The 21,524-nt window shown below is 39.1% G+C and overlaps 1 protein-coding gene across 1 annotated transcript; it reads right to left on the bottom strand.

Moving 5' to 3' along the window:
* Window positions 1–925: 925 nt before the first annotated feature.
* On the bottom strand, window positions 926–18,850 carry nek8 (NIMA-related kinase 8). Its single transcript, XM_031731701.2, is given in 16 exon segments — window positions 926–3,368; window positions 5,231–5,389; window positions 7,268–7,420; window positions 8,415–8,578; window positions 9,539–9,689; window positions 9,799–9,916; window positions 10,737–10,813; window positions 11,302–11,449; window positions 11,988–12,043; window positions 12,046–12,171; window positions 12,266–12,345; window positions 12,447–12,655; window positions 13,101–13,232; window positions 13,321–13,553; window positions 14,467–14,672; window positions 18,775–18,850. Coding segments are annotated over 16 exon segments (2,088 nt in total). The 5' UTR covers window positions 18,822–18,850; the 3' UTR covers window positions 926–3,339.
* Between the last annotated feature and the right edge of the window lie 2,674 nt (window positions 18,851–21,524).

Below are 21,524 nucleotides of genomic sequence, written 5' to 3'. Positions count from 1 at the left end.
AGGCTTTAGTCGAACCTTTGTCCGGCTACAGTGGGCTCTCATCGTTATTTCATTTCACATTTGATAATTATCAATGTTTATTTATCAGCTTAGACGCCATCGGGGTCCACATAAAGTGTCGGAGAGTGATAATAAATAAATAAATAAATAAAAAATACTAAACATACACAGTGCCAGCTGGTGAAGTCACACGCGAGAGAGGTTTTGCAGTAAAGATGTAAATTAAATAAAGAAAAACTGAATCCAAGTCAGACACCTACAGCACAGTCAGAGGGGAGAGGCGCCCTCTGGCGATGGAGCAGCACACCAGCCTGGTATTATTTCGTTTCACGCTCAAATGTTTCATATAAATGCTTCATTAAAAATAACCCCTGACGTCTGCTGTTATACTCATAAAATGAAATAAACATCCGGATGTCATTTCGTTCACGGTGTCAATAAAGCGCACAGCTACACATCTGGATCGGTTTTCACCTGCTGTATTGCCACCGGATTACATCACCATTACATCATCACACAGGACAACAAAGGCAGCTGAGCCATGTCCCCAGAAAAGGTGAATAAGTCTGGAATAATCTTCACCGAGGAAGAAATACCCACTGATTAAAAATAACTCAATGTGTTTATAGTATTAAAGTACATATTCATGACAGAGTAAAGAGAAGGGTAGAGGAGGTTAATGTTTCATTTTTTGCTCACTTGTAATAAAAAAAGTCTGTCTTTTTAAATGTTCTGTATCGCAATAAAAGCCGTAACACAAGAAACTGTCACTGAGTCAAATTTAATGTGAATGTAAATATAAAAAATACATGCATATTTAAAAAAAAAAAAAAGCAGCAGTGGAAATGAGCATATATATGCATTAAAATCTTTATCAGAGGTGAGTTTATATGGATATATAATGCTTAAAATCTTTATCACCTGTTGAAGTGGAACTAACAGTTAGTCACAATAGATCAAGGAATTTTTGGAACGATATTTCAGCGCTGTGAGACATCTGGTGTCATCAAAAATACCTATCAAAGTGAAATCAGACATCACCTTGATGTTTACGAGAAAATATCACAAACTAATCCAGATGCAGATTAGTAAGTAAAATTGATTTATATAGTGCTTTCTAAGAAAAAGGAGTCACAAAGTGCTTTACAGAGATATCAGGAGAAAAACAAACAAAAAGAAGAGCAAAATGCACACAACACACAAACATCACCCAAATCTCTGTCTGAATAGAGAAGTTTAAAGCTTTCTGAAGAATGCCACAGAGTCAAGGGTGTGAAGAAAGAGTGGTAAGCTGTTCCACAGTTTTGGTTTTAAGAGACAGTACCCACTTAGATTTTACACGGGTACGGAGAACCACAAGAAGACCTCTATCTGCCAGCCTAAGGATTTGGCTTGGAGAACAGGGAGTAGACAGGCAATGTAAGTGGGGGCCTCACCTCATAAAGCCATGAAAGTAAGAACCAAGATTTCAAGATGATACCTAAACCTGACTGGATGCCAGTGCAGATGCTGTAATGATGAGGTGATATGAGAGAATTTGAGAGCGAGTTAAAATCCTTGAAGCAGCATTTTGGACAGATTGGAGGTGATTAATAAACACTTTGGCGGACAAGAAAATAGAGCAGTACAATAATCCAAGGAGGAGGTGATGAAGACCTGAACGAGCATCTCTGGTTCACTTTTTGAGCATTTTTTCTTACAGTGAAAAAGCAAGAGCCTTGATGTGAGCATCAAAAGTCAAACATCAAAAATGATCTCAAGATTGTGTGTGTGTTAGCTTTTAGGGTGAATGAGAAAGAAAACAGATATAGAGGTATATGCTTTCTGGAGCGGGAAATAGAGACTTTTGCTTTGTCTGAGTTAAACTCAAAAATATTTATTTTTGATCCAATCATTAATTGACTTGAGACAGTCAATCTACCCCTCAAACAGGAGTCTCTGGAGAGACAGAACTTCCACCCTTAGCTGAGGTGTGCAGTCTCAGACTGCTCTCAGCCTAAATACAGAATATAATCATGTAACTGCAGATGATCTCTGCATTTACTATTGGAAATGAAGCCATGCAGCAGCATATTAAGTACTTCAAACTGGCCCCACTTTGCATTATTAGGACTTCAGGTTCTGTGTGCAACTTTCTTCAAATCGTTCATTATTACAGGCTCAAGTTTACACTGCCTGGCTCAAAAAAGGTCCTCAGCTGTGACATTTATTTCCATCTAGAGCTGCATTTATTTTCCAATATCTCATATTGATGAGGGGAGATTCACACCGCTGTGTAACATGTTCTCCAGCACATCCCAAAGATTCTCAGTGGGGTTAGGATCTTACTGAACCTAGACCTTCAACCCAATGGAAGACCCTTATTTCTTTAGTTAAATGCAGGCGGTGTATTTTGTCTTTATTTACTACAATGAAGGTTTTTCAACATTGTGGTATTTTCATTTGTAGTTAACCCTTTTCAGCATGGTTGTGTCTGCATCAGAGTGAGGCGTTGAATGAAATAGTTACTGCACTCTGAACACTTTGGCAGGTTTTGATTTTGGTCATCACATGAACAGTTTTCACACTGTTCTGTACATCAACATGATTTCAGTGAGTTACAAGGACAATAATGATAAAACTGTGAACTTCATCTGCTGTTCAGAGTCCTACATTGGAATGAAAACAGCCCAGCATGTGCACCACTTCCTGCTGCAGTCAGTAAACAGTCTGAAATCTCCTTTCACTCCTCTCATTGAACTGCTGTTTATCTTCCAAAAGTGAATGAGCAAACAAGCGAGTGGTTTCAGACACAGCTCGGTCCGTCGTTATGTGGTTCGAACACCGCTGTAATCCAATAAATCGCAGTGACCACTGATGTGGTGCTGACTGCATTTGTCTGATGAACGCTCAAGTGGCTTCATTCTTTTCGTTTCATTCACCGGCTGCTTGAGAGAGCTCAAACCAGTTTGACCTTTTAATGGTCTTTCTTGTGCTGACACTGCACATGAGAGCGCACAATAGCTCACTGCATGAGCCCAGCCTAATGACTTCCTGTAATCTAGCTTCAGTATCTGTGTTGCAACATTCCTTTCACCGACCTGATGTGAGATAAAACCTGCAGCAAGGCTGTGACCTTTTTCTGTGCTTTGCACCATGAAATCAAACCATTGAATGAAACACTTGAAAGAAAAATAGATAGAAAAGATAGAGAGAGAAAGGCTGAGGCTGCAGCTGGGGTTTGAAAGGAAATCGTTCTAAATTCGGCACAGATGGGTCTCTAGGAGGAAGCGGTCGTCCTCCACAGTCCACTGCCGGGTCTCACGATGGCCACAGTGTGGGTTATTTTTCAGGACAAGATCATCTGGAGATGGCCTCCTCAAGCAGAGCTGAAGAAGAAACAGAATGGCAATGTCAGTAGAGCTGAATCAGGTGCAAGTGTTTGACCTAATTGGGAACTGGTTCTATCTTCTCTCCTTTAAATATAACAGTAAGATAAATAGCTTCTGGTTTTTGTACTGAATTAATCTGAAGTTGCCACCTTGGCCTGAAATCTTCGCTACATTTTGACATTTGTCAGACAAAATCTTCATTCATTCCACAAAGAAAACAATTAGCAGGTTAATCAATGAATGAACTGAACCAGCAGCAAACAACTCGTCTGTTTTTGCACAAAAAGTATTAACCCAATAAATCAGTGGGCCAATAATGAGGCTGACAGTTAAATGAATATCAGTACGAGCTTGTCATGTTTTACAGGAGGTCTGGTTAGGCCTGAATGAACCACTGTGAGAAGTTCAGAAGTCTAATGGAAATCTTAACACTGCAACAGATTGATTCCTGGCTGTCCAGATGTTCCGCCCTCTTTCTCCATCTGCTTTTTCACTCATGACTAATAAAGACAAAAATACTACACAATACAAAAGAAGTTCAGGTCTTATTTGTCTTTAAATTTAGCATCAATATTACAAATTTTGGAGAAGTGGCTGCAGTGCTGCATTTTCTTTGGTATTGTTTAATCACAATTACTACTACTGGGTTACTGGACCAGAAAAACATGTTTGCTTTTCACAGTGACTCCACAGCTACATCTGTACACAATTATCTACATTTTCTCTGTTCATTGTTTAAAGTAATTAATAATTAATTAATTCTGTCTTCAAGTAATTGTTTTGAAGATGTTTGCCTTCCACTCACAATTTAAAGCTCACATTAAGAATTTAAGTTCTTTTCAGAGGTTTGTGAACTAATTTTGTGTTCAATTAAATGAATTTTTCCTCCTTAAGGAAAACTCTGAAACCTGGTGATTTTGTACTTTTGTGTTTTAGCTTTTGGCCTTCACGTGTGTATTTCCTGATGTTCGCCAGATCCTGATCACTGAAACATTGTTCAAGCATGTGTCATATCATCCACACACATCAGGTCACGTAGAGAAAACACTCACCTACATGACGAAACATTCCTGTTGTCCAAAAAACTATACAAACAATTTTATCTCTCAACTCTAAAAAAAAAAAAAAAAAATCATCTTTGGATGATTCAGAGCTCAAAACAATCCTTTTTCATCTTATATTGGACCTTTAGGACCACCCTCCGTTTCTTTCTGTTTCTGTTGTTTAATGTTGAAGCGGTTCAGTTAGAAGGGTGAAACTCACTCACTTGGGCACTTGTGCAATGGTCTGTACTGTAATCTAAACCTCTCACAGTGGTTGGTCTCTATGTATCTGCTGCTCAGCTCAGGCCTGAGAACCATTTAAACAGCAGCCCTGCAGCCTGTTGCTGGATTACCAGCATCTCTGTTACTTATTGAATTCTGATGCAGTTTAATCTTCTCTAACTCTGCAGCTGTTTTCAAATATAAAGTGGAATCCAAGCCCTCAGTTTTGCACCATCACTGTTTATACTGCCATTTTCTGTTCCACTCAGTAGACCTCTGTGACCTACAGTTACTTTTAGTGTGCAGATAAAAATTATGTTTGAAGAATAAAAACTAGTTTCTTTTGTAAACAAACCCCCTGGCACCCTGTCTGTAAAAGATGGAAGTACTCCACATTTTTGGCCACAGCTGAGCTTTCAAACTTACAAATGAGTCCTTTCACTATTGTACACAGACGAACATGCATCTCTGCTGACGTTATCGGGGGACCTTGTCTTGAGTTAAGCTTGTCTTTCATCTGGGGAGTAGTGATATTTCACCACATCCCAACATCTCACAGAGTTTGTTAACAGAGGGTAATGAGCGAAATATTACGTTTCACTGCCAGCAGGGTGTTGCCATGACAACAAGCCACCGACGTCACCGCGAACGGGTGACTTTCATCGAGCTGCACTGGCTTTGGTATCCCAGAATCCTCCTCTTTTCTTCCCAGGCGGCCACGGGCCCCCTTGCCCCACGTGTACACCTCCCCTTCTGCAGAGAACAGAAACAGAAGAAGAAGAAGATGATGGGCACCAAATTGAGAGTCAGAGCCCCAGCATGCATTAATCCACACAGGTCTTTAACCGATGGCGCCGTCTCTCCAGCAGTGGCAGCACAATGGCTCGATCTGACGGAAATCAGAGTCGAACAAAGCCCGTATTCCACAAAGAAAGCATGGCTGGCTTCTCTCCAGGGAGCCAATCACTAATATGACATTTTACTGTTTTACCATCAGCTTTAAGAGCAACACACACAAAAAACTGTTACCTACCACTGTGTTTAAGTAACGCTACCAATATAATCTATGTTTTTCTTAAAGATTAAAGACCATGCACAGTTTTTCTTAGTACCACAGACTGTACTGCTCAAACGACAATCAAGTATATCATGGGTTTATCTCTGGGATGACGTGAAAATAATCCTGAAGAAATGTGAAACTTGCTGAATCTACCGCAATGATCATCTTTATCAGCTTTATTTTGGAGTTGAAGCTATAAGTTCTGACAAACTTGAGATGCTGTCCAAAGAGAATGCAATCATTTGTAAATCTCATAAAACCCATATTTTACTCATAATAGAGCATGGAAAGCATATCAAATGTTTAAAGTGAGAAAATGACAATATTAAGAAATATATTTTGAATATTTTTAAAACAGTTGGCACTGGGCAAGACGTGGCTGGAGAAAGTAAGTGGTACTAATAGAAACAGCTGGAGGAACAGTACCGGTAGTTGTTTGCAAATCATTAGTTTAATCGGCAACAGGTCAGCAACTAACTGGGTATAAAAAGAGCATCTTAGAAAGGTAGAGTTTGTCACAAGTAAAGACGACCAAAGTTTCACCAATCTGCAAAAAAATGCATCTACAAATTGTGAAACAATTTCTGAACAATGTTCCTCAAAATTAAATTGTGAATCTCTTGTAATCTGCAGTAAATAAATCAAAGGTTTCAGAGAATTTAGAGAAATCAATACAGAATGCTTATGACTGTCAGGCTCTCAGGCTACCAACTCCTACGTCCCAACTTTTTCAGAATTGGTGTTGTACATTATAACTGTGTGGTGACACAGCCAGTCAGAGTCAAACTGAGATATAATAAAATGCCCATGTAAAGCAGCTAAACAACAGCTATCAATGAAATGTGGTCTCTATCAGATTAAATCTAATGTTATCCATTTCAAAATCCTAGGTGACTTCCTTCTCAAATTATCTATTTAAAACAACCATTTTTTTATAGATATACCTATGGTATCAATTTCAAACCCCTATGTCAGTTAGCGCATTCACAAACTTGGGAGTCCACATCGCCCACCCGGCAGGTTGATGATAATACCCCATCAGTCTTTTACAGCTGAGGGGTAAAAAGAAATTTCTAACAGTAATTTACAGTTTTATGGACTAATATTTTTAGATATGGTAGTTCTCACAGTTTATGTTTCTCTAGCATACCAAGCAAGTCTTCCTTGCCAGAAAAACAGATTTGGCCTGATTGCAGCTTAAGCTGTGTGTACACACACTTTTCTCCTTCTTATTAGTTCCAGTAATCCAGTCAACTCTCAAACTGTACTACATCCCTGGCCCATCTTCAACCTGAACAGCAGCCAGAAAAAACTGAGAGCCCCTGTGCAGGTGTGCAGGGTCTTGAAAAACTTCAAGACGTGATATTTACTCCTTTCTACTCATAAGTATATTAACCTGATATCACACTTTATCTAAAACTATATTTTATTTTTATCCTCTGTCGCCGAGCCAACATATTTTGATGATTCTTATTCACAAAACTCAAATGTTTGAGTCTCAAAAGAAATGTGGTTCAAAGAGAAATCTGCTGCACTGTTACAAACATGACTCAATAAATGCATCTACTCACCAGATCCTATGGCTAAGGTGAAGGCGTCGCCACAGGCAGCCATAGTGATGCCCTGCAGGCCAGACACTTTGCAGGGGGCACGGCTGCTACGTCGGGAGCTGGAGCCAATTTGACCGTGTTGGTTGCTGCCAAAGGTGAAACACTGACCATTTTCTGAACAACAAAAACGTGGAGACATGAACCAAGAAAAAATTTAGGAATTACACTAGTGGTGGAATTACTTTGTTAGCAGGTTTTGCCTTCTGCGCATAAGAAACATTTAAGTTTTTCATGAATTGTAGTAATAATAATTTTTGTACCGCAGTTGCCTGACGAAGGTCTGTGGATAAAAAGAATAATAAAAAAAAAAAAGAAGTCACAGACATTATTCAGGATTCTTTGTTGCATCCCACTAAACCCAATACTATCAAAAGCAAGGGAACTACTGCAGTTTTGTCAGGGCTAATCTCTTCAATCTTTCTGGAAAGCTTTCTGGTTTCTGTTTTTCTAGTCAGCTTTTGTCTGGGTGCTAACCAATCATATCTGAGCAGGTTCTGGATGCAGATAAACAGACTGTGTAGATGCAAAAAGAGGAAAAGTATTTGCCGTTAAGCAATCTCTAACAATCAGCTATTTAAAATATCTGCTCCTCTCTATTTAGTCGCTCTGTATTCCCCTTGAATTAGTTCATTTATCCTTTAGTTATGTCCTTGATTAATTTCCTGCTTTATTTTGATACCTAGATTTCTCTTGTATCCTGCTTTGGATTTTAACCCTTGTTTGTTGATTATCATGATAGTTTTCACCTTTGTCTGGTTTCCCTTCTGTTTCTCATTTCCAATCAGCCCTCTGTCTATAAGTAGTTCTGTCTTCCTCTTTGTCAACTCATCTGTTGTACCACCTGCTTCTCTCATAAGGTGCTGCGTCTAAGTCATGTGCTTGTTGGCAGTTTTTGTACTTTTGGATTAGTCACCCTGTTTTCCTCCTTGGAACTTACTGTCAGCATGAAAGTAAAGCTTGCTTTGTGTATTACTCTGTGTGTGAGTCTGTATTTGGGTCCACCTTTGGACTTAAACTAAACACACAAAGGCACTCGCAAAGAAATGCTATAATAGCTACAAACGAGACTCTTTCCAAAAAAGAGAATAATATTGTGAATTTCTTGAACCTGTAACAGCGACAGAATGCGCCGTTCCAATGTCAATGTAAACAATCTTCTCAGTGTTGAGTGGGGCTGATTGGACTGGAGTGTACGAATGAACTTCTTCCATTTGATTCAAGGGATTCGGTTCCTCTCCAGCTGTGATCTTATCCAGGCCAAGCTTGTTGAACCTGAGTACAATAAAACAACAAAACAAACATTTTTAACAGACACAATATTGTAGCATTTGTCCAAATCTTAAGTGTTTGTTTAAGCATGCATAAATTTGAGAATCTAAGACTGTTTGTTTCCTGTAAACAAACACATTACCAGCACTCGCTCATAAGTATCGTTTCTTTTTTGTCTTTTGGCTAAAAGCTGCAATTGGTGAAATCCAGAAAACAAATCTGACATTATGTAATATATAAAAAATCCCAAGTGGGCAGACGTTCCAGTCTAGTTTACTATCATGTGTATCAAGTTTCCATCCCGTTGGCTATGAAGTCTGTTAAGTTTCATGGTATATAAATAGTCCCACCTCCTATTTTTGGAACCACTTTGGGAACCACAATTAATATTGTGCAAGCTAAAAGCCCCAAAGGTTTTAATCAATCATTGTTTGTGTTAACAATTATTTTGTGGATATTTTTATCAATGATATTGTGATGATAGCTATAAAGTTCTTCTTACCCATCAATAAACATGAAGAATAATTATCAGTTAATGCCAGCAATCTTTTAGTTTCACATTTATCAAGTATTCAATACATGTTTAAGGTCTGGAGCTGAGTTCACTGCTACTGTGTATATATTTCATGTCTGTAAGCCACAGAAGTGTGAACAAAGCTGTTTACTGCTCTTGCTCTCTCCTATTCACACATACATCCTCTCTGAGAGAGCGGGATTAGCACTGAGTGAATGCAAAGGCTTTGTCATTTTAAGAGAATGCTGTCTCACAGGTTGTGCACTAGGAAAGTACCTCTCTGAACTTTTAACCTACCATCAACCCACATGACTGAGTTTATAGAGTGAAAAAATGTTAGCATTTTTTACGGAAAACATGGAGTGAAAATGTCGTCTCAGCGTTATATAACGCTGCTCATCACTTCCTCATTTTTGTCACACTTTTGAATCAAGAACCAGAACAGTCACCTGTTGCTTCCACATGCCACAATGCTGTGTTGGTTGCTGATAATCATGGAGCAGTCAACTCCACACACCACCCTCTGGGCTTCGAAGTCACCGGGTAAACACACTTGCTGTGGAGAGTTGTGGGTGTCCTGGGTGCCGAGCCCGAGGCGACCTTTCAGACAGAGACCCAACCATTAAGCTCTGTGTTGAGATGCAGCTGTCATAAACCACACAAGCAAACACCAAAAAGAAGAAAATAAAAACTGGTTTGTTTACTATACCATTGTCTCCTCTTCCCCAGGCAAAAACTTCTCTTTCATTGGTCACAGCGAGAACATGGGAAGCACCGCAGGACACCTGAATGAGCTCGTAACCAAGCAGAGCCTCCACTATCTTAGGCTGAGAACAAAAACAGTGTCATCAATGAAATGAAAGCTTTTTATCAAAAATCTGTAGGGACGACCTCATGGCATTCATTTAACTGTATAAAATGAAACCGCATCATTCTTGGTTGAATTCACCCCTCTCTCCCCCTTTGTTTCCTGTCCGCTTCTCTACTATCAAGTGCCTAATAAATTTTAAAAATGTCTTTTTAACGACCATCTCTTTCTATAAAGTCTTTTAATTATTCATTCATCCATTATTATTTCATTGTTATCGATTCATTGTACATGTTAAGGCATGTCTGCTTTTAATGTGTGCTTTTCTGTGAAAAATATGAGGAAAAGCACATCAAGCCACGAAAAAAAGAGATTATTTTAACACTGTGAAATTGCAAAGCACACACAAGCTTGTGTAGAAGAGTGTGGAATGAAGTCTAACCTGTCAGCTTTTTAGAACGACGTCCGTATTTTTTTCCTCCAGTGTTCCAACAACCCAGCTAATATTCCAGCACATTCACCACTAGCTAGTGGGCATCATGTGTGCTGCCTCCTGCACACTAGGGTAGCTCCCTCACCTAAACCACACAGTGTTTCCAGTAGTGCACTGCTGATTAAATGGTGTTATAGACTAACTTCAGGGTCACAGAATTTCTACTGATTGAGAGATTTCTTTAGCATGTAATCTACCTTTATTAATCTAAACAAGTTGATTTGAGTGGAATTTACAAAGAAGCTGTTGGCTTTAACTGTATTACTTACTTACTTTTATTAGGGTATACCTAATTTCTTACACTGGCAGCTATCATTGCATTTACTAAGGCATTCAAATAGTGTACCTGTGTTACATCATTGAAGTTCCCGTGTCCTAGACAGCCGTTGCTTCCACTTCCAAACGTCATGATAATGCCCCTGTCTGCAAATTGGAAATGAAAAGAAGGGATTAACAGGACTATTAGTTGATGAGTGTAGGTGTATTCTTACAGAGGCCAACAGAATGCTTCTAATCCCCATCTAGGAAACACTAATCTGCAACACAACAGTGAAAACTGATGAAAGAGACATGAGCTAAGAGAAAAGAGTCTTTAATCCTGTGTTATCGGCTTTGTGATGTTGGATGGGTTGACAACACCCTTCAAAAGCACACTGTGAGTGTACCACAGTGTGAGAATGAGAGAAACAACCATTCCTAACTGCCAGGCAAGCATGAGGGTTATGTTCAGGTAGATTCACAATATCAAGATAAAGAGATGGCTGGCTGTATCCAAAGTTTGCACTCAAACGCCGGTTTAGTGTTTTAGGGGATGAGCATAAACAGATTTTCTACAGCACAGCTCCTAACTAAACTGACTGGCATGGCTGTGATCTCTCTGATGGGTATCCAAAGACAAATGGCCCACCTACCTGTCATGCAGGTGGTAAAGAGATCACCACAGGACACAGACTTGATGGTGACTCCAGACTGACCCTCCAGGAAGCGAGAAATGAACTGAGGCTGGATCTGCTCCACCACACCAGGAAGACTGGCCTCAGAGGACCCCACTGATGGAGCCTGTGACAAAAAATGTTATTAGACTAAAGTGAGCAGAGAGTCTCTTTATGGCAGAACAGAGTAAGAGGAAATCATGAGTCTGCAATATTCAAGCCTTCCAGATGTTACTTTTAAAGTATACAAAATACCCATTTAGAGATTTTATGCTTTTCCAAGAGTATCTTAAAACTCAAAATATGGATGAAAAAGTGCTAAAATCCTTCAATCTGATGTTGTCTGTTTAGTACTGTAGCTTCTCCAAGCAACCATAACAATGTTGTCCTGTAATATTGCTACTTGAGTCTTTAAAACTTTATCTCGGATCTTTTCGTTTGCTACAACAAGTACTGGCTCATAATTTTTTTCAGCTATATTTGGATATTTGGACGTTTAACAGTGGAAACATCAGCAAGGCTGAGGAGAGCATATCAAAGCTGCTTCTCTACACTGTGTCAGAGTTACAGGGAACATTTTTACATTATGATGTATTTTTTTAACATTTACTTCAGGAAAAGCAGTCGAAGTAAAAAAAAAAAAAAGAACACACACACGAACAGACCTCCCATGTAATCAAACGGCCAGACTTGGTTACACCCATCTTTTGAGTGCGGCCCAGGAGACCTGAAGCACTTCCGTGTTGAGCATCGGGAGGCGGAGAGGGGTCGAGATGCCACTTCCCCATGTATACACAGAAGACAGCGGGAGGGAATGCACCTTTCCTGGTCCTAAACCAAATGATCTGTCTGTTTCAGCCCACAAAAGCAAACAACAGGTTTTGTAACTGACGCTATCAGTCTAGATCAGCCAGTACTATGGTCAAATAACTACATGCTTCACCTCTTGACCTGTTGGCAGGAACTCTCCCTCCTGGTCTACCTTGAGGACCAGTTTGCACCGTAGACAGAGGTTTCTCAATCCTGGAAGAAACGAAGATATTGATAAAGATAGAAGTCATTACACTAAACTCTTATAGTTAAAATAATCTTATTTTATTATTAATTAAGCAAAAAGACTGTACCTGTGCATTTTTACATTTCCTATATCTGTGTAGAGGTTAAGCAGGGGCCTGATGCATATAGGGAGAGCCATTATTTCATTGAGTTGAGGCCGTTTGGATGGATCCAAATTGAGCATGTTGAGAATTAGCTGTCGGAGTTCTGGGCTGTAACGGTCTGAGATCGGCGCAAACGTACCGCTCATGATCTTCAGAACGAGGGCGGGGAGATTCTGAAAGAAAAATGAAAAAGTGAAATCATAAGATGCATCACAGATTGATGTGAAAAGAATAATCTCTCATCATCTACCCTAAATCCTTGTCAAAACAAGAATCTTTCACAGCACTAAACCGCAGTGGAATCGGTAGTGAAAACAGACTTGAGCAAAAGCAAAAAAGATTTGAATGAATTATTGATCTGAGTGGATATCAGAAGCAGTAGCAATCTGTTTGTGCTTTAAAGTGAGACAACCTGCGGGTGCTCTTATGAAATATTCTGAGAAATTTTAAGAATCCCCCATTGTGTAAACAGAGTAGCTCTGATGGTTTGAATGCCTTTGCACACAGCAAGAGTTTATAATTTATACATTTAAGAAGAAGAAGAGTAATGTAAAAACAATAATGCAGTATTATCATCACACCCAAAATGGGACACTATAAATTATATGCTTTTATTACAGCAGCCTCGAAGGCTCTCTTGAGGCTCGCTAGCTCATACAGCACACAGCCCAAAGCCCAGATATCACTCTTCTGGTTATACGGCTTTCCCTCACACAGCTCCGGGGAGATGTAGCAAGGGGTCCCGACAACCTGTAACAGGAAATAAAGGAGGCTTTAATTCCATTTCAGAATGCAATTTAGAATTCTAAAAATGAAGGGAAGAGGTAAGATGATTCACCGTGTAAGCTTTGCTTTTGCTGACGAGGATCTTGGAGATGCCAAAGTCTCCGATTTTGACAATCATCTGGTGTTTGTCAAGAAGAATATTCTGAGTCTTGAGGTCCCTGTGCAGGATGAGCTTGTTGTGAACGTGGTACAGGGCGAGCAAGATCTGCACAAAGAAGTGAAGGATGGTGTCTTCATCCAGCAGCGAGTTACAGCGCTTCTGTATGTAGTCAGCCAGCGTCCCACCTACATAGAGAAAACATGAAGGAAACAATAAAGAACACAGATGACTTCTGTTCCCTGGAACCATAATGGAAGTTACTATGTTGGTTGAGTAGCCAATTAGCATTGGATTTTAAAGGCTTTAAAGGGCTTTAAGATCACAGCAGGTGATCTTGTTGCTCAAGTGAAATGTTACTGTCAGTATAAGAGAAAATAATTAATCCAGCCATGTAAATAAATCATATCTACACTTTTATCTGCAACAAATAGACTTTTTGGATGTTTACAGCCTCAAGATCTGAACTTTAACAAAAACTAAAGTCCAAGTATTTTTTCAATAATTTTCTTTCATGTGAAAAAACGTGATAATAAATCCAGGCAGGATATATTTACCAAAAAATCAAATAAACTACTGCTAGAATAGTTGGAGCAATAACAAAGAAAAGATAATGAGTGAAAAATGCTCATAAAAACACCAAAATATGTAAGGTTTTAAATCTGAATCAAAACAATGTACGTGCACCAATATCTGTAAGCTATGGCAGTTCCACTGGCAAAACAAGCTACTTAACCAATCACAAAAATGAGAAAATGTCATTTATAAATGCAATGCAGAAGTTTGGAGGCCTTGACAAAGTCCTCGTCTTTATTATGAAAATATAAAGATCCAAAAGTAACTTGCCTGATGATTGTATGTTTGTGTGTGGGAGCATTTTTGCAAACGGCTGGCCTCACTGAAGGCAATCTACATTTTTTACATTATAGATAAACAGATTTCAGAATTTTAATACTATCGCACAGCCTCATGTGGTATTCCCAGGCCTAACATGGGAATGAGGAAAGGTATGGAGCCCTGCAGCACTATATCATGGGAAAAGTAACATGCTGTACAATAAACAAAAGGGAGTTGTGTAATAAGATATTATAGCGAGGTTACCTGGAGCATATTCCATCGCTATCATTAGGGCCTTGTCTTCCAGGAAGTTCTCATAGTACTCTATAATATTTGGGTGGTTGAGCAGTTTCAACACCTGACACTCGTTCTGTGCTGCCAGACGCTCGTCTCGTGACATTTGCTCCACCGGGATCTCCTTCAGGATGACATAGGCCATGTCGCTGCGCCTGCGGCACAGGTGAACGATCCTGACAGCAGAGCAAAGTGAAGAAGAATGAGAGATACAGTTTCCTGAATAAATATGAGCAGGGTGATTTGCTGAAGTTTAGATTTGATGTTGTTAAGCTTTGGCACTGATTTATTACACGCTACTCTCTGGGGAAGCGATAATGTGAACCAAATAAACACAGTAACACAGCGATGTAAAATAACCTCAATATTTAACTTAAGATTTTTAAGCTAACATGAGATAAAGTTTTAAAAGAATAGAGAATCTGAAAAATCGGACCCTTTCACAGCGTTCTGTATTAACCTTTAAGAACCACTCCCACACATGGCTGGTTCAGAATAAAAAGAGAAATACATGGAAGGGACACCAACACAGTGCATGTCTTCTTAGCATATAACCCGTCTGCATGTTTTTATGTAGAAAAATAATAACAATTTATCAGCCGATTTAACATCTGGGCTCAAAAAATAACTCTGCCATGCTGTGGGATCAACATTGTGTTCTATTCAAATAAAGTACTGACATAAAAGTACAGCTGTGCAGATCAGGACCTTGTGACTTCCCACCTCTGATGGATTATTTAAGTAGTTATAAATAAACTGCAAAATGAGCAGAGCAGCTCAGGCTCAGGATAAATCCACTTGATGTGCATTATTTATGAAATGTAAGCAGCACAATCCCATGTCTCATTGTGCAAACATCAAACAGGCCATCTTTAAATGACAGCTTTATCTTTCAGATGTGAAGTATGACCAAAACCAATTCAAAGTGATATGAATGTACAGGTATGGGAAACAAGACTTCTTTTCCTGCCTCTATGGTATTTTGATCAAAAGTTGGAATTCAGACAAATAGAATGAAAATAATTAATTTCCATGTTACAAATCAAATTTCAGCTACGTTTTGGTTAGATTAGTTGATTTTGTTTCAGAAGACATCAGAAGCTTTCTCCATCTGTGTACCTGAAAAGTATATTTGATTTGTGTTACAGTCCTGAGGTTTCTGAGATGTTACTGAAATTTGATTCTTTTGGAATTTGTTGAGTTTTGGTTCCTGTTTTGATTGGATTGTCATTCTAGTCCGAGCTGTGTTGCAGTCTTTGTGTCCCCCTGTCTCTAATATCATCTTTATTGTGAGTCTTTTTGTCTGGCTTTATTTATTATGTTTTGATTGTTCGATTATTTTCAGTTTTGCTTTGATAGTCAGATTTCTCATCTTGATTCAGTTTTTACCTCCTGCCTGTCTTTACTTGTGTTTGATTACCTTCAGCTAGGCTTTATTCCCACTGCCCTCTCATCTCCAATCAATATATATATATGCTGTGGACAAACAGTCCAAAAAATTCTTGACCTTAATGGTCAGGTGTAATGGAGACTATAAGGAAAAGAGAAGCAAAGTCCTCAGAATCCAACTTTACTTACACTATACAAAGCTTTTTAAAAATGTGATGGCAGATGTCGTGGATGTTCAGAAGAGTGAAGACAACAACTAAATCTTAAATACTTTGGTCAACATGTTTGTGTGATGTTGTTTCACACAGTCACATTAAAAGAGAACCACCCCTAAGAAATACAGAATAACTTCATTAGCAAAGCTGGACATTTAAATGAACAGGGACATGGAGCTCATAAAGTGAAATAAAACACCAGTCAAAATGAGATTATTTACTCCAGTCATATTTTCTGATGATCTAGTGTAACTCCTCAGTATAGCTCATAATCTTTATTCATGGAGCTTTTCCTACTTATAAAGCTGCCTTCTTTGTGTAAAGAGACAACAAGGACATTTCATGACAGTAGCATAATAGTAGTGAAAATCACACACAAATATGTGAATTGCTTTTTCTTAGTATTTAGAGAATTAAACCAGCTCTGATTATACCTGCCATGTTCATTCTTACAGGTCACTTCACACAGAAACCTTCCTGAGCAAAACCGACTCTTTGACCATCTTTTGTTTTCATTTTGAAAATTATTATTCATTCATATGTGACATGGTAGTGTTTTTGTCACTGGCTATAAAGTTTGTGATTAGAAAAATATTTGCAGTGTTTTATGACCTCTTGGGGTTTTTGTTTATCAGCTAAAATTATATATCTTCATGATGCTTAAAAGATTAAAAGTTTCATTCAATTTAAGACTTCAGTGTCTCTTTCTTAAAAGACTTGCCAACACATATTCTTTTTCAAAACTCCAGACAAACTCATTAAATTAGTTGAAGTTTAATAATAAAATTTAGAGTTAAACTTCAGTTTGTAGGCTAGTTACAAACTATATACACTCATTGCTCATTTTACCCTGTCAGCTGGACCAACTAACACTATATGGACTGATTTGGTAAATGGACTGATTCTTATATCGCGCTTTTCTACTCTCCTGGAGTACTCAAAGCCTTTTATACAACACGCCACATTCACCCATTCACACACATTCACATAAGCACTGTTTCTATACTTGTCAGTACTTTATAACTAACATTCATACACATTCGTACTCCGATGGTTGGATCGGAGAGCAAGTGGGGGTTAGTATCTTGCCCAAGGATATTTGGCATGCAGACTGTGGGAACCAGGGATCGAACCACCAACCTTCCGATCAGCAGATGACCTGCTCTACCTCCTGAGTTACCAAAAGTATTCAGTCACCTATCCAAATCATTGAAATCAGGTGTTCCAATCACTTCCATGACCATAAGTGTATAAAATCAAGCACTTTGGCATGCAGACTGCTTCTACAAACATTTGTGATAGAATGGGTCGCTCTCAGGAGCTCAGTGAATTCCACCGTGGTACCGTGATAGGATGTCACCTGTGCAACCAGTCCAATTGTGAATTTCCTCACTTCTAAATATTCCACAGTCAACTTTTAGTGGTATTATAACAAAGTGGAAGAGATTGGGAACAACAGCAACTCAGCCACGAAGTGGTAGGCCACGTAAAATCACACAGGGTCAATTAAGGGGTCAATGAATGCTGAGGTGCACAGTGGACAGACAGTTGAGTCAGAACAGAGTCAGCAACAGTGTGAGAGAGCTTCATGAAATGGGTTTCATGAAGCTGCATGCAATGCAAAGCACTGGATGCAGTGGTGTAAAGTACACCGCCACTAAACTCTAGAGCAGTGGAGAGGTGTTCTCTGGAGTGACAAATCAAGTTTCTAAGTCTGGAAATCGAATGGACAAATCTGGATTTGGTGGTTGCCAGGAGAACGCTACTTGACTGACTGCATTGTTAGCATAAAGTTTGATGGAGAGGGAATTATGATGTGGGGTTGTTTTTCAGGAGTTCGACTGGGACCTTTGTTCCAGTAAAATGACCTCTTAATGCTTAAGCTTATCAAGACATTCTAGACAAATTAATGCTCCCAACTTTGTGGGAGTTGAGGATGTTTGGGGATGGCCCCTTCCTGTTCCAACATGACTGTGCACCAGTGCACAAAGCAAGGTCCATAAAAATATGGATGAGGGAGTTTGGTGTGGAGGAATTTGACGGGCCTTCACAGAGTCCTGACCTCCACCCGACAGAACACCTCTGGGATGAATTAGAGCAGAGACTGGGAGCCAGTCCTTCTCATCCAGCATCAGTGTCTGACCTCACAAATCCGCCTTTAGAGGAATGGTCTAATATTCCTATAAACACACCCTTAAAGCTTGTTGACAGCATTCCCAGAAGAGTTGAGGCTGTTATAACTGCAAAGGCTGGACTAGTGTCATATTAAATCCTATGAATTAAGAATGGGATGTTACTCAAGTTCATATGCGTGTGAAGGCAGGTGAGCAAATACTTTTGACAATATAATGTATGTAGGGTTTGACCGAGGGTGGGAAACATTTTTGGTGACTTTGGCAGACTTTAACACTCATCTGACCTCTACATGCCTTTTAGATAGCTGGTTTTTAAAGTAAATAAATCGTGTCCAGTGCTCTGTTACTTCTGCTGACACGTCTTCTCCGTCGTCGTCTTCTTCGCACGTTTGACGATTTCCGTTTCTTCTTTTTAAGGGGAAAATTTGTTTTCCTCTTTCGCTACTGACAGCGCAGCGTTTACAGACAGGCTGATGTTTGTGACATAAAACAACTTTTAATAGACATATATATAAAGTGTAAGTAAAGCCAGACGTTACCCGAAAGCTCCTCTTCCAACAACTTTGATTTTCTCATACTTCTCCATCGCTGCTGCGCCCAAACGTTTCCGCCGTTTCCAGGCAACCCGTCTCTGGCACCACGGCAGCCAGCGAGGGACAAAACGGACGGATTCCACATAGGTGGTACAGGAAGATACCAAACGGACACCCCCTTTTTAACAATTATTTTTTCAGTCACGGTGAACATCGTTTTAGTTTATGCTTACACGTATACTTCAAAACAACGAAATATGGTTATATTTTATTGGAAGTACTTCATAATGCCGTCGACATATATTGTAATTTCCAAACATTTAAGATTTACTGTCTGTGGAGCAAAACAAAGAAGTCACAATTTGAGGTTTAAAAGAAAAGAGAAAAAACTACACTATGTAAATATTTATATATTTTAAAGTAATAAGTAGCATGAAAATTTAGAAACAAAGAAATGGAAAATTTTATATTATTTATATATTATTTATTTGTTTTTGTTTGGTTTTCCCATTTGATGAAATTGTTCTTTAGAGGAACGGATAATCTTTATCCATCTCAAACGGTGATTATACAGTATTTTTAAGCACAGCGGCTGTGTAGTGGTTTCCACATTTCCTTGACAAGCAAAAGGTCACTGGTTTGATTCCACTTGAAGACACAAATCACCTTTGGGGTTTTGTCAGGAAGGACATCTTGCATAAAACTGCAAAATCACACATGTGGAGCTACCCACTGTGGTGACCTCTGTTGAGTAAGGGAGCGGATGAAAGTAGCTGTCAAGAGCAAGAACTATATTATAGACTAGATCAACCTGCTGTTATTACACTGTAACTACCTAATATTTGAGGTAATACTGTGTTATACAGTATTGTAACCTCCTCCTCCTTACATGTTGATAAGTAGTTATTACTGATTTCCCATTTTGTTTATTTTATTCTTTAGGCTACAGGGTATGACTCCACAAACTTCCAGGTCTCAACCATACTGTCCCTCATGTTCCTTCAGAATAAGACGGCACACTCCTGCAAAGTTCCTCACTTTGGAAGCTATACCTACATCTGTAGGGCTAGGGGGTTAGGGTACTTAATAATACAGATCACGTAATGATAATACAGTTAATTACAGTGTAAGAAGTTCTTTCCTCCAATGTATCTCACGGGTACTCATTACATAAAAACACTTACAGTATAATTTGTTTCTTTTTCTTTTCTGTTGTTACTCCATTGTCTAACTACACCTACCAGTAAAAACTCAGAATAAAATGACACACTTAATTTAAACACTTAAAAAAAACATAGTAATACTTGGGAAATTATACCATAAATCGTGGACTGTATTGTGAATTGCTACCTATTTTGGTAGCACTAAAATGCAGCCAGAGCTTATTTTCTGTGAAATATCCGGCCGTGCATTTGTGCCAGGAAACAAGTGAATTGAAATGAAAGTGCAATGGAAATGAGAACTAGTCTGACGGATGAGATTAGTAGAGCTTCTTGAGCTTGGACAGCTATTGCACTCTTACATCCAGACACCTGGTGATTATAAAGCGCCTTTCCATTGCCTGAGACAAGCAGGAAGGGGGCTGTATCAGCACTGTTTCCCCTCTCTGCCTCAATAATAAATGCTTTGTGCTGTGACAAAGCTTGCTCTGTGCTAAAGTACATACCTTCACTATCATCATCAGTCTGAAATAATGGTACATTACCACAAACAGTCATCTGCATGTAACTCAACCTTTCCCTGCAATTTCCCTGCAAGATTTTTAAATGACACTAAAGGTGGTGCAGAGATAGGTGAGCAGAGGGTGAGTCCAAAAAACAATACCCTGCTCTTTCTCAGGAACATGATATCTCAATAAAGCACACATAAAGCAGCCCTGAAGTGTATATGGCATTCCTCAGACCAGCTAAGTGACATATTTTGCCTTCTGTCAGCTGATGCTTGAGAGTCAGTGTCCAGGAATGCACGGTGCAGGACAGTGAAACTGTTGCTAAACCTCAGGTATGAAACCTCACCTGAAGAGCATTATCTGTTACTAATCTCCAAAGATCTCTCATGACACATGATGAGAAATTGTGTAAAGGGAGATATCTTGAACAAAGTTAGTACACTTTCCAGCATATGTTGAAACTTTATTATATGTTAGGTCCTGTCTTGTTATATCCTGTATGTTACCTAAATGTTGTGTAACCTTTAACAACTGATGAGTCAGGACCGAAATGTTGCCCAAGTACATCTGAAGAAATTGACAAATAAAAACTTTGAAGGTTGACTGTTCACATGGCATTTATTTTTGTTTGTGTGAGGACTGAAATGTAAAACTGTGAAAAAGGTTATGTTGACAAACTTTGAGGAAAAGCAAAGGTGGCTTAAACTTTAGCAAAGGTAATACTTATATGATAAAAATTAGGAATTGCTTATGAATACTCATCTTAATATCTTTCTTTATTCTTTTTAATGGAACGGCAAGAGGAAGTCAGGAGTGGCAGTGAAGAATGTGAGGTGGTGAAAGACATGTGTGAGGACCGAGACAGTGGTGAGGTGTGTGGTAGGAGTGACAGATATGTTCAAGGTGGGACTAGGATTACATCAGGGATCAGCTCTGAGCTCTTTGTTTTCATTGGTGATCGACAGGTTGACAGATGAGGTCAGGCAGGAGTCTCTGTGGGCTATAAGGTTTGCAGAGAGCATTGTGATCTGTGGTGAGAGTAAGGAGCAAGTGAAAGAGAGGTGGAGGCATGCCCTGGAGAGTAGAG

This window comes from Oreochromis aureus, linkage group 14 (genome assembly GCF_013358895.1).
Source record: "Oreochromis aureus strain Israel breed Guangdong linkage group 14, ZZ_aureus, whole genome shotgun sequence".
NCBI classification, from domain to species: Eukaryota; Metazoa; Chordata; class Actinopteri; order Cichliformes; family Cichlidae; genus Oreochromis; species Oreochromis aureus.
This window is presented reverse-complemented; position numbering and strand designations above follow the sequence as displayed.